The sequence below is a fragment of the Epinephelus moara genome, chromosome 9 (assembly GCF_006386435.1).
Source record: "Epinephelus moara isolate mb chromosome 9, YSFRI_EMoa_1.0, whole genome shotgun sequence".
Classification (NCBI taxonomy): Eukaryota; Metazoa; Chordata; class Actinopteri; order Perciformes; family Serranidae; genus Epinephelus; species Epinephelus moara.
This window is the reverse complement of record NC_065514.1, coordinates 10,757,717-10,771,884: the sequence shown is the minus strand read 5'-3', so window position 1 is coordinate 10,771,884 and position 14,168 is coordinate 10,757,717. Positions and strand designations below refer to the sequence as shown.

Genomic DNA, 14,168 nt, shown 5'->3' with positions numbered 1-14,168 from the left:
CTATTTATTGAACATGTGACTTTGCTTATTGTTTGTTTTCAGATCTTTCCTTGTTTGACAAAACAAAAATAAGTTTAGAATTTCAGTATTATTTTAGTTGCCATATACTGGTAGGCATTTTGTTTTCTTGTGCGCTACAAATGAAATGCACTCGCTCATTGCACCTGTCGTGACGACGTTAGTTCTGGATGATGAATCTATTTCGTAAATGGTCAGTGGTTCATCGTCATGTGAACCTGAGATGCTGGATATCCTCAAAATTAGTCTGCTTCTGTTTTTTAACTTATTGCGTACGTTTGTATGTTTTTTAGAACTAAATTTTGTACAGTATTTTATCATAAACTTGCAAGCGTAGCAGTGTGAGCTTTATGTGCATCAAATATTCACACACCAGCAAAGCCGTTTGGATCTATATACAGGAGGGAATGCCAACACAAACAGAGGAATAACACTATTTTTACAGATTATTTTAAGAATCGTATTTGGTTGAAATATACCGTAGAACTGTGGATGCTCAAGTGAATTTTGCTTTTGTTTTTTGGTCCATTTAATCTTTTTTTGTACCATCTATTTTATAAATTGTAGATCTTTTTGTACATTTTGCAGGGAGTCTTGTCAGTGTCCCTAAGGAGCCAAATAAAAGGTGAAAATTAACATTTGGTGTCTGAATACTTTGCAATTTAAAATCTAAAGTTGTATTGAAACAGGAGTCTTTACTGTAATGGAAGCCAATTTATTAGACAGCCTTAGTACATATTAGGTACACATGGAAGTATTGTTTGTGCTTCAACACTCGCAAACATACAATCCCAATAAGTTAAACAGTTTTAGGACAGACTAATGCATCACTATTATTTTTTCTCTGATAAATAATTCTGATATAAATCAAGTGATCTGACAGAGTAAACCCTATACAACAGCAAATAATAATAGAAAAAAACCGGACACAAAGTCAAGCGTTTGCATCACAGAAAATGCATTATAGTGCAATATACAACTTGTTTGGCCAGGAAAGAGGGCAGGGAGGGAGGAAATAAAAGTGAAAAGGGTGGATTTAAGTTGTTTTTTTGTCTTTTGCAAAGCCATTCACCATTGGAGGGTTTTTACATTGCACCAGAGGAGGAAACAGACGCAAAAAATATAGATATTAGTTCTTTTTCCGAGTTGACCACTAACAGCTACAGCTAAAACATCACAAACACGGCGGCTTCACATTGACCTTTTTTTTTTTTTTTTAAAGGAAAAGTTATCACTACTTCACAGTCAGAAATATCACCAGTCAACAGTGAGACACTAAAACAGCAACATATGGCATACACAACACTACTCAGTGCATGGCCCAATTAAACATCGTTACTAACCAATGATAAGACTTAATCTGACAGGATACAATACTGAAATACAACTGGCCCTTTTTAAGATTATTCATTAAATATCAGCAAGCAACGGCCTTTGACATTAAAAGGTGAAGTTTCTCTGGAGAAAAGGAAAAAGGTTGTGGCAAGTAAATACTTTACAGTCTCGGCAGCTGGAGGAGGGATGATTCTGGCTTTGTACAGAGTTACATCTCTTTCGACTGTCTGCCTAAACAAGACTTTTTAAATGAATATGTTAACGAAAACTTTGGTTTTGAGTATCAGACACTGAGTGGACAAACTGGGCAACACTGCCTCGGCCATATCTTGCTATTCCTATGGACATGTCAGTGTCAGTAGTTTGCTCATAAGGAAAGGTGGCTGTCACTATCCAATCCATATCAGCAACCCGATTTGTTCAGGTCCTATCCACTGACCAACTGGCCGTCCTGACCTTAACCATTCGAGGTCAAAGCCTAACCCCAACCATCTTCCCACGTGCGTAGAACAAATTGGGTTTCCGGTACACATCAGGCAGCGATGGCGCCAAGCAGCACTCGGATTTTGTTTCTATCTGTAATCCCAGACACCAGGGAAGAAGACGAGAGATTCCAGAAAGTACAGCAATTGTCTCCACGGATATTTATCCAATGCGCCACATTTCCATGTTGGTTTTCCCTCAAATCACTATGGAGTCGAATTTTACCCCCATTTCCATGAAGTCAAACTTTACGGTGCAGCTCCACTGTACACGACCGAGTCACATAAACTCATGCTCACCCTCCTTGCCCAGCTCGGTCTGCATCCCAGCATGCTTTGTACAGCAAATCAGTTGTTTCTCATAAACAATGACAGCAAATTTTGTGAAGCTGCACCATTACAGAGATGAAGTTTTTCGCATCGCCTGGAATCTAACAACATTTTGCGAAACAATTCCTTCATGTCTCACAGAAAATAAACGGGGGCAAACTTCATGTCGCTTCACAAGATGGAACGTCGGCAGTGGACGGCTGCTGAAGTTAGCTCGAATATACAACGGTCTCACCATGAAAAACTATAAAAGCATTCGTATACATGTCTACCATTCTTGTAGCACAGGCCACTTCTCCGTCCAATCATATTTCCATCAAAACATGGCTGAAAAGACGTTGTTTGTAAAGTTAGCTGACGCATTCTAGCCACCACATTTATATCATCATAGTAGACCAAATCTTAAAGACACAACTGAGTATAAGGAATTAGATTGACATGGCCAAGGTTTTACCCAATAAACTGGTAGCTGAGTTTACAGATGGACCGTGGATAACCTTACAGGAGTGTCTGTTCAGTTTTCGATACTCAAAACAAAAGTTTTCTGCGCAGTATTCAATCTCAACATCTTAGGAAAAAGCTAAGTGCTAACTCTGCGGCTCCCAGAACATCCACAATGGATACAAACACATTAACAGTCCACACAAGTCCAAGCATGCTACTGAATACGAACATCTCAGATGGGCGGGGCGGGGTTGGGGGGTGGGGCTCCTCTCTGATGAATATATTTATATCTATATATTGCATGTTGACTGATATGAGATATTTTACAACATCGACCTCTCAAACCGCACATCCCTCCTCAACCCGCTTCCAATAAAACTCACACCAAGGAGGAAACCCAAAGGAACAAACGAGAGAAAGTGTCTACCTTTTGCACAGGTTTCATAGCATACAATATTACATTTTGGTACTTTCAGTTTTAAATGGCCTTCTGTTGTGATATTTAAACCTCTTTAAATAAGTTCATTTAGTTGCATCCATTGTAAAACATGAGAATACTTGCAACAGTTTTAATCTTTGATACAACATATATTTTTTATCTTCTAAGATGTCTTTTTCTTCTCAAGCAAGATGCATACACAGTTAATGCAGGGTGTTTGGGGGGTAAAGGATACAGAGGTGAGACGGGTAGGAGGGGGGTGGGCGGGGTTAGGGTAAAGAGGAGAGAGATGTGATTGGAGGATTTTAGCTTGTGACTTCCTCGTCTGGTTTGTTCATTGCCTTGAGCTGCTCCAGCAGGCTGGTGGGGGTGAAGATGTGGGTCGATCCTGGAGACACGCACATGCATAAAACACACACAGAGACACACACACACACAAACAGAGCGTTAGATCTGCACGTGTGGAAGGAAACAGATGAAAAATGTGTTTTCAGCTCTTGCTATGATGCCTACTGTGCTGCAGATGAGGGCGGTCTCACATAATGTTTAACGTAAAGACAGAAGCGCTGAGCAACCCAAAGTTACAAAATCATAATCAATGAGCCAGCAGGTTCAAACTGATCAAAGAAGTTAAAAACTATTTCTAAAGGTGGGAGTACTGTTACTGTACTTGAGCACAAACGGCATTATCTCAGGGATACCTAGTACTCTTTATTACACTACATCCATCTTACAGCTGCAGCTTCTTGGTCCTACTTTAAAGGGTCAGTGTGCAACTCTGGAGAAAGAGTGAGAGTCACATTGGATGGCGGTTTTGTCCGATAACCAACCCAAAGCGTCGGTTGTTGAAAGCCTGGGAATGAGACTCAACAATCAACTATCTTTCTCCAGAACTGCATACTGTACCTTGAACAGAAGAGGTCATAAAAAAGCTTCTCACTACTTAAAGGTTCAGTGTGCGGGATTTAGGGGCATATAGTGGCAGAATGGGAATAAGAATCACTGTGTTTTCGTTACCTTAGAGTAAGCTGTTTGTATCTACATAGGGAGCGGGTCCTCGACCATGGAGTCCGCCATGTCGCACCGCAATATTTCTACAGTAGCCCGGAATGGAAAAACCAAACACTGGCTCTAGATAGGGCCCATCATGCTTTCACATGGGGCACTTAAGTTAGCAGCCCCTCTGTGACGAGCCTAACAGCATTAGAAAAACACTGATTTCTAACGTGAAACTGTTTCATCTAGGGTGCCCTGCCGTGTTTGGTTCGGTTCAATAGAACTGAAGTTCGTTTGCCCCCTAAGTGTGGTTCATGTGGGCAGGTGTGAACACAGCAATCACACTCAGGTGCGCACCACAGCAACCAGACCGAGACCTTCTTGAAGAGGTGGTCTCAGTCCGGTTACAAACGAACTCTGGTGCGGTTCATTCATGGTGAGAATGTGTTCCGACCTGGATCTGAACCAACTGCAGTCACATGACACATTGTTTGGGTTAAANAAGGCATTTGATCTGGTCCGCTTGTAAATGCTGCCGTGAGAACACCAACCAACTCTAGGCAATTATGCAACTTTGTAATAAAATTCGTCCCTGATTTGAACCAAGGCAAGCAAACTCCAGGTCTGAAAGCACCTTAAGTGTTATTTTGTGGCTTAAACCACCGGGTCCGTTTGTTTTTGAGACGAAGAGACCTCTGCGGATTATTCTGCTCCTGTAACAAACCTCCTCAATGTCTAGATCTTAAGTTATCAGAGAGAAAAGGTGAGCACACATTAGCAGGTGCTATGTTAGCAGCCTGTCTGCGAATGGCAAAATAGTGTTTGAGAAGCACTGATTTGTAACATGAAACTACTTTATTCAGTGTGTATACTAGTTTTAATCACATGGTCAGTTAGTTTTAGAGAGGAAGAGGCCTCTGTGGATAATTCGGCTCTCGGTAAATACCTCCTGAACAATGAACACTAAAGGAATTCTAACCAGGAGAAGTTTCAGCTGGTTGCAATCTGCAATCCTCACCACTAGATGCCACTAAATCCCACACACTGCTCCTTTGAGAGACGCCTGTCAGCCTGTAGAAGAACATGTACTCTTAACTAATCTGAAAGTGAGAAAAACCCAAATCTAGAGGCATGACTTAAACTAGATTTACTGGACAGACTGAAATACCTCAACTGTCCATATCTATTTATTTCTAATTGATATTCATTTCATTCCAATCATTTATCTACACATCTCTTGATTTGTCTGTGCAAAGTACCATATAAACATCTTCCACCTCTGACAAGAACTCTCGAGTCCTTAAATCTACAAACATACAGCCAGATAAAAACTCATGACATGAATCCATGTTAAATCACATGCAGTTAAACAATATGGAAGCACACAGATCAGTGATGGCGCCACACAACTGTCATGAATCTGAAAACTAAAAACAGCAGATGGGCTTCTAGAAAATCCTGCAACACCAAACCTGTCTAAACAGCACAGCCAATCAGGTGTTAGAAAATGTGCACATGACCGTGTGGGCCTTTAATTAAACAGCATGCAGACAGCTGAGAAATACTTTTAAGAAAAGCAAAAAAAAAAAAAAAGCACCAAAAAGACAAAAGCAGATCTTCTCTACATGTCATGAAATCCCAAACCAGAGAGTTAGGTCTACTGTCTCTTATAAATATGAGTGAAAATGTGAAACTCAGTAACCCTGGTAACACAGATGAACTGTTTTGACAGCTGAAGACACATTTCAGACAGAGTAAAACTTGAAAGGTGTTAGACTGGAGTAAAGCAAACTTCTCGCCAAATTTGCCAATTTGGGTAATTTCTGCCATCTTAATTTTTTCTCATACAAAAGGCACAAAACATTTGATTTACTCCTCACACCTGTCCAACATCATCAACAGTATTTGACCTTCATTGGTTTGTTTCTGTTGCAAAGCTGCGTGTTTCCTCCTGTTTGGTTTGATTAGCTGCTTTACCTCAAAGACATTCACCTGCAGTGAAACTAAACTGGACCCTGTGAGGGGTCACAACAGGAAGTGGAGGTAAAACAGAAGAGAAAGAGGCAAGCCCATCTCGAGTTGGGTCGTTATGGTGATGCGGGGGTCGAGGGGTCGTGGGTGGGGGTTTAGTGTGGGCCACAGAGGTCAACGTCGGACTGGCCTCGCCTGCTTCTCTGCTGTTCCCTAAACACACAGCTTCGTGGGCCTTTATGCCACAGAAACACAACACTGTGACGTTGATCTCCAACGCCATTACATTGCTGTACATGGCTAGGTTTAGACCAAAACAGCATAACAAAAACAAAGACTTGTTTTAGTAAGTGATGGCCATTTTGCTCAGGAAGTGTTGAATGCAGCAGTATGAGGGGGAGCGGCCATACTGCTTATGGTGAGAGCTGCTTACTGAGAAAACCAGAAAACCAAAAGTTGGTTCGTAAACGATATCGCTTTAGCAGATTAGTTGGGAATGAGATGGATGCCCAGGTCTACAATATTCAGTCTTTAGTTGGTGAGTGTGTGTTGAAAAGTAGCCTTGCTAATAATTTACAGAAACAGGTGATTAGGTGGTCATGGACATTTATGCAATTATTTGTGGGTTATTTGTTACCTCCGCCAAGGAGGTTGTGTTTTGAGAGTTTCCGTATAGTTATTAGTTAGCAGGATTCTCAAAAACTACGATAAAATTCAGTGACATTTGATTGAAGCTAAGCCATGGTCCAAGAAACAGCTGAACAGATTTTTGGTGTGTATGCTCAGCACTACCCCAACAGGCAGCCCTTTCTAATGGGTAACTGAACAAAGAGTTATACTCTCTTCAAAGCCAGACTCCAATGACCAAAACAGTCATTTTAACCTTGCTGAACACAGGAGCTGCTGGTCTACCATTACCTTCATCAGTTAGTTTGTTTTTGTTATTGTGTGACTTTGGTGAATCTGAACTAACCCTTTAAAAGGACCAAATGCAAACAATAACACAAACAAACTATAGCCACATTTCCACCAAACTGTTCAGTATGCAATTTTTCTGTTTCCACTGTGAAAAGTTGTGGATGGTACCAATGGAATCGTTCTGTACCGTCCCCATTTTTGGTCCCCCCTCTGTTGGGGTACCTAGCACACAGATCTGGTACTAAAAGGTGGAGCTGTGAACACTGCAGTCTAAATGGTCAGTAGAGGACGGTCACTCTGCTCAGGGCTGAGTTGTGGCTGGTTTTGATTTGATTTGATTCAACTGACAGCAACTTTTAAGGTGGAGTGCTTCCTTATAATGTTAGTCAATTCATGAGTTGAGGACGTGAATCCACCAGCACACCTTAAATATCAATATGACAACCTTGACCATTCTCTTAGTTTTTATTGTCTCTGTTGGATGACACACACTTTTAGTAATGTGTGGATCATCAAGCGTTTAAAAATCTATATTACTTTTAACTAGATTATGTTAACTCCATATATTCTGATCCCTATTTGGAGAAAAAAAGTGTCACAAAGCGTTGTTCCTGTGGGCTACAGCAAATCTAAACCCCCGAGCTTGCCTGAGAAGGACTAAATGCACAAACCCGCTATTTTTAAATATCCCATAGAGAGAGACTCTCACTGCAGCCTGTTCTATTTTGATCTGAAAATGTTGACGTGCAGCCTCATTCTGTGGACGATAAACGAGGTGCAGATTTCCATCTGTGTCTCCGGTCATGAGGAAATACAGTGAGTGCTGGACGGAGCAGTGAGCGACAACAACCCCGCCCACATTTAAGAAAAGTGTTTACAGTGGAAATGCTAAATGAACCTAGGGTATAGGTAGCATGTCTTAGGGGTTATTAGTGTTTCCAAAGGAACCATACAGAACGTGTGAAGTGGAATCGAGGCTTAACAAATCAAGACAGCAGTAAGCCAACAGTTGCCATGTTCAGCTAAATAAAATGAGTGTTTTGGTCTTGCTTTGAAGAGAACATAGATGAGATTCACTTTGAGTTCAGCTCCTGATTGGAAAAACAGCTGTCTCTTTGGGAAGTACTGAGCATACGACTGTAAAAATGAGAATTGGATTATAATGCCTATTTGTGTGAGAGTTTGTAAACAGACATAGATTTGCTGTTTGATAAACGCAAACTCCTTTTATTTTTATTGATCGACAATTTTCTCTGTTTCTGGATTCTTCATTCACCGTGGAGGCAAGAGAAAAAAACAACGTTTTCATCATAAATTCAACTGAATACTAAGTTGAGTAATTGATATACAAATGGTCAATGTGTGTGTGTGTGTGTGTGTGTGTGTGTGTGTGTTTGTGTGTATATAGAATTGGACCCAGAAGCAGATTAAAACATTTTGTGTATTATCAAAATAGCTAATTTCAAGGAGTGTTCGGGCTTGGTGGAGGTGTGTGCTCTTTAAGTGCTTTCTAGTTGTACAGAGGTTCTACTGAATGTAGTATTTGTATCTGAGTTTCTGCAACAAGCTGAAAACTGTCTGCTAGTTGTGACTGGTGTAAAGGATGGGTTTTGGAAGACAGGAAGGGTCTCCTACATTTGGGGAGGGTTGGATTAGTGGCAGCTGTTTGACATGTGTGGCATCTTTACTTTTTATTTGGTTGCTAAAGCATATCAGGTGGAACAATGCTACATTCCCAGGCTGTGTCAGCAGAGAGGCATCAGAGGGGCACTGATACAAAGAGCAACTCTGTGGGCAACTGTACTTGAATTCTTCTACAATTATTATTGTTACCTTACCTGACTGATTTCCATCTACACTGCCCCCAAAATTGCCCTGTGTGTCAGCACCCGGAGAGTATTACTGTAATAAAGGTGATCTGTTGCTAATATTTTGCCCCCTCTGCGGACGAGCCATGAGCCATGTGAGCATGTGATGGTGGACTGAGAGAAAGTGACGTGGACGGAGTCAGAGGACTGGGAGTCAAAAGAAAAAAAAAAAAACACAAGTAAAAAAAGGAGAAAAAAGGAGAGGATCCTTCTTTGAAATCCAACATCAACTCAAGGACCTGTCCGTATGTGGAAAAACCAGTAACAAATCAAGGTGATTGTCTTTGCGAAGGGTTAATTAGGAAAATAATCAGACAGTAAAAACTGATAAAGATGGATCTCCGGGGTAGATTAAATCTGGAGTCAGTGTTCAACAGGCTCAAAGGGCCTTTGGGTGGCTGTCGGGGGGCGATTTAATCCACCCAGCTGAGATGATGGGAGGAGGCAGCAGGGATGGGGTCACGACCCCCTCAGACATGGCCGCTCTTCAGCACAGACTTTAAGTGGGCTGAATCCAAATATCCACCCTGTGGACTCCAGGGCCCTCCAGACTGGGCCCACTGGACTTCAGCCATATGCACTGTGGCCGCAAGATGGCAAGGCAACATACGCCCCTGATAAGAGGAGCCTGGCACACATTATTTTTTAAGTTTTTCTTCTACATATTTCTAAAATACTGCATAGTTAAATATTGTTCCTACATGCAGCCCAGTACCCAGAGGAAAATGTTGGCATTGTACATTTCTGCAATCAGGATTGGTTGAATGTGTACATTTCATTGGTATCATATAAACAATTCTACGAGTGACATAATTCAGATTACATGTATATGAGCTGACTTTGTCATCAGGAGGTGGGGCAACTAGGTGAGATGCCTGCCAAGCTGCAGACCACTGCTTGAGACCAACAAACAAGTAAGCCATTGCTGCCTTTTCCAGCAGCATATTAGCCACCAAACGTGGTGTTTTTAGGCAACCCACTGCTGCATTTCCCGCTGTGATAGTGCCACAAAAACTGGGGATTTTAAGCCAGTGGTTCCCAACTGGTGCAACAACAGGGTCCATATTTCTCCCCACTCATTAGTGAAGGTCCCACAGTTTAATACATTCAGTGTCATACTTGTGTTTGGCCATGTTGTCAAGCTAGTTTGCTGTCTCTGTTAAGTAGATGTCCGTTAGTTAGTCACTCTACAGCAGAAAACAGCACTTCAAAATAAAAGCTCTGTGCTGGAATGGGCCTGCAACCCTCTTTTGGACTGCAAACCACCAGTCTAGAACCATTGTTTTAAGCCAAAACATGATCTTTTCCTAACCATAACCAGGTGGTTTTTGTGCCTAAACCTGACCACACATTAACCACAGCATTGTTAAATTCAAGGTATTTGTGGTTTGCAGAAACATACAATGCCAACATTTACTCTGGTGATTTAGTTGCTACATGATGCAAGATTACTTGCATCTCATCTTATTTGTATGTTTCATATATTTAGAGTTTTTTTTTGTTCTTGTTGTGTCTTCCATGTGAAAAACATGATGTCACATTCTCATTGCAAATGAAGTCCGGTGAGGTCTGCACCCGAAGCAGATGCTCTCCGCAGAAAGACCACATCTTGCTAACTTGTTGAGTTGTGGATTTGGACCGTGGACATTTGGATTCAGCCTTCTCATAGGTACAACAGACATGTTAAATCTGATTGAATATCAGGCCTCCCACTCTGATTGGCTAACTCTCAGTATACAGGGACTAGAGCCTGAAGGAGCGATCCACGCACTGAGGAAAGGTCGGTGGGTGCCCATCCCTGAGGGACACAGTAGGGTGGAGTTACATAAAACAGTGCTGGGTGTTCAAAGAAGAAGAAGGAACAGGGAGGAAGCCCTTGTGCTGCGAAGGTTCAGAAAGGGCTTCTTTGTGCGGCTGCCTTTACTTTTTTCAGTGTGATTTCTCTCTCCCTCCCTCCCAATCTGTCTCTGCCTCACTCGGCTGTGGGTTCTGCGTCCTCAAAGGACACCCTAGTGGACTCTCGGAAGTCGGGGTGCTGCAGGTCCGATAAGAATTTGGTGGGGGTGAGCATGTGGGTGGAACCTGTGGAGGAACAGAGGCGGCTTCACCACTCGTCTCAGCACATGCCACGCCCCCTCCCCCACTCTCTCCAAAAAACAAAAGGGTTAAAAAAGACAAGCAACCTGTCGTACAGTACACACACACACACACACACATACATACACACACGCAGAGACACACTCGTCCACTGACAGTTCACACATTCACCATGTTGCACAGACATAAAGAAACGCAGAGACACAGAAAAAGACATGGCGTGGCTGCAATTTAAAGACAACAGTTGTTTTTAAAGACAACAGCTGAAGCAGAGCACAACAAAAACTAACAGGACACTTTCCCATTTAGAACACAGACTGGCTGCTGAAGCTTTAAGACATCAAATAAACAGTACAGAGGGGCATAACATAAAGGGCTAATTTAACATAACACATTGCACACAGTAGGCAGGTTGTAACAGCTATCTGCAGCTAGACCCTCCACAGACTTTACACAAGGGTACATTGAACTGACTGTTGAAGGATTTGGGATTCATGATGTGGGTGCACGACAGTCCAAAAGGAGATAAGGCTGTCCTACATGAGCTGTGTTGTGGGTGGCTTGTTATACAAAACATGATTTGTCATTCTGCATTTAAAAAGTTAAAGTTTTTATCTTCATAACTTAGTAAACCTGTAATATCAAACCATAATTAATTTTGTTTGAATTATTTTTATTAAGTCTAGCTTGTTGTTTGTCAGTGATTGTCAACTTTTTGTCTATCGTTTTGTTCAAAACTCTCGTATAATCATCTTAATGCTCGCTTCAACAAAGTGCAAATGAATTCCAGGAAGTCATTCTTTAACAAAATGGCATTATGGTGACAAAAGTTAATTTATTTTGACCCATGTTTAAAGAACAAAAGCAGACTGATAATTGTGTCGTGAAGACTTGCAGTTCTACCTCTGGCTTCAACTGTCCATTCACTTCACTTCCTGTACTTCCCTCCCATGTTTCTACTTCCATTCCATCTTTAATTTTTTTGAGCTGTGTCCTGGTGCAGAAGCTTTGTCTTTCTGTGTCCCTCAGAAAACCTAACTTAGCCTGAACATGCTGGTCAAACCTCACACAGTCTCAGAGGACGTGGCTCCTGAATCAGGACACAGGTTTTATTAGCTTTTACACGTCCTATAACAAAAAATGGTAAACTGTGTATTACTTAAATATTTCACTGCCCCTCTCAGGTTGTAGGTTTCAAGGCTGCTTCACCTCTGACCACACCCAGCATCACTGATACGTGATCTTATGCTTCAGCAAGGTAAGACGTTAAACCACTGGAGGTCAGCAAACACTACATTTTCAGGGGGTGTTGAGTTACTCTTCAGGGTTGTCACAGGTGCATCTTGAAGGTGTACAGTCAAAACCTACGACTATGAACACTCCTTCTTGATCTGGGCCTGCGCTCAGCGGCGCCTTCTGGTGCACTACTCACCAATGACGGCCTCCCACTTCCCATTGGCCTGTGTGACCTCGTAGGCGCAGCGCATCTCACTGAAGGACACGCCGCCAATGATGAAGACCATGACGCGAGGCCCAGTGCGGTACTCTCCAGGTGTCTTATTCTTGTGCCAGTGGCCGTACCGAGCACTGAAAGGAAACATGCGCATATTGTCACAGTTTTTAAAGCTTGTTTTTTTCCCTTATCTTGGCAAACCTTGATGTTTTTTTCCCCACTTAAATCTTTAGTAGAACAATTTTTGTGACACTGACATGTCAGTTACAACAGCATAATAAAATAGTTGAAAGAAAAGAGCTAACGAAACAATAACTGCTTGGGTAAATACACATTTTACAGCCTTAAGGATCAGTGTATCTATTGATTATTAATCCAGTCCAGTGTCATCTTTTTGAATCTTGTATAGAGTCAATTTCTCCCATTTTCTTTCTAGTTGTGCTTCTTGTAGTCTCACTATGTATGTTAACCTCTTCATTAAAAAGATTTCTTCCACAATTGTTAGCCATTGGTCCTTTGTTGGTGGTGTTTCTTTACCCCACTTCCTTGTAATAGCTTTCTTGCTTGCTACTACCAATATTTTGATCAATTATCTATCACTAGCAATAACATCTTCAGAAAATCTACATAGATAAAGCACCAAACAACTGTTCGGAACCTTAATATCCTAGTATGTGCTTAAGCTCTTTACATAACATTTCCAAACAACATGAGAATGGTCTACATCGAAAGACCCGCACTCTTGTCAATATTTTTGGCAACTATGATGTAATAAAGAAACGAATCAGATTCTTCCATTAGACTTCCCTCCAGGTTCGCAAATTAGTATTTGATTGGTGTATCTTCCACATATTATGCCAATCTTCATCTGAAATTTCTACATTGAATTCGTTCTCCCATTTCACCTTGATCTAATATTGTTTTTTACCTATTCTTTCTTACAATTGTTTTAAATTGAGAATGATTTTAAAAACATGGATGATTTTTCATGGACACAGAGATGTACATTTTTTTGTTCATCCAAGCGAAAAAATTATTTTAAAAAATTCGCACTTCGTCCCGAGAAGTACAAAACTTCCCGGGACGAAGTAGGAATTTTTCAATCATTTTTATCACCTCCTCATTTTATGCTAGTTTGGGTGAAATGTCAAATATGCACTCAACAGTGTCATTTTATTGGCCAGCTGACATTACAGCTGCAACAAAAATTTTCACTGTTGATCAATCTGTTGATTATTTTCCTATTAAATCGATTACATCGATGTCTTGTTTTGTCTGCAACTAAAGATATTCAATTAATTGTCATAGAAAGGTAATTTAATCATATTCAAGAAGCTGGAATCAGAGAAGTTTTACTTTTTTCTCCTAAAAAATGACTCAAACTGCATAACTGATTTTCAAATAAGCTGGCAATAATAAGCTTGACAACTAATCATTGCAGCTCTAGCTGACATAAATAAGATACAATAATCTGAGATGATAAAAATGCACAAAAAGATATGCAAGTCCCGAGGTTATTGAAGTTACCATAGGACAGGGCTCACCCTGACTTTTGCTTGTTAGACACACACACATTTGCTTTTCAGTCTACATACAGGCTGCCGCTGGCTTGTTGGAGGCTGCACACACTCCGGTAGGAAGCTCTGCAGCCTGTAGACACGGCTCAGAGAGCATTATCATCCGCTTGGTGCTACAACTGAACATCACTAACAGCTACGGCAGAAAAGAAACAGTGCTTTTGGTAAAAGTTAGCTTCTAAAGGTTGATAAAGACAGCTGATGAATCGAGTTCATGCTCTTTGTTTTAGGTGCGGATAT

General features: G+C 41.2%; 2 protein-coding genes across 3 annotated transcripts in view; one reads left to right on the top strand and one right to left on the bottom strand.

The window, feature by feature from the left end:
- akna (AT-hook transcription factor) overlaps positions 1-1,791 on the top strand; it is a 26,992-nt gene extending 25,201 nt beyond the window's left edge. Inside the window, exon 20 of the mRNA XM_050053757.1 lies at positions 1,778-1,791. Coding sequence (XP_049909714.1) covers positions 1,778-1,791 — 14 coding nt within the window. The remainder of the gene's footprint in view (positions 1-1,777) is intronic.
- The window catches only part of stxbp1a (syntaxin binding protein 1a), a 42,968-nt gene continuing 29,512 nt past the window's right edge, over positions 713-14,168 (bottom strand). Inside the window, exons 18-20 of one of the 2 annotated variants that reach the window (XM_050052904.1) lie at positions 12,331-12,485; positions 10,726-10,883; positions 713-3,436 (exon numbers count right to left, since the gene is read on the bottom strand). In XM_050052904.1, coding sequence (XP_049908861.1) covers positions 10,774-10,883; positions 12,331-12,485 — 265 coding nt within the window. In that variant the 3' untranslated portion in view covers positions 713-3,436; positions 10,726-10,773. The remainder of the gene's footprint in view (positions 3,437-10,725; positions 10,884-12,330; positions 12,486-14,168) is intronic. The other variant, XM_050052903.1, reaches the window with a different exon arrangement.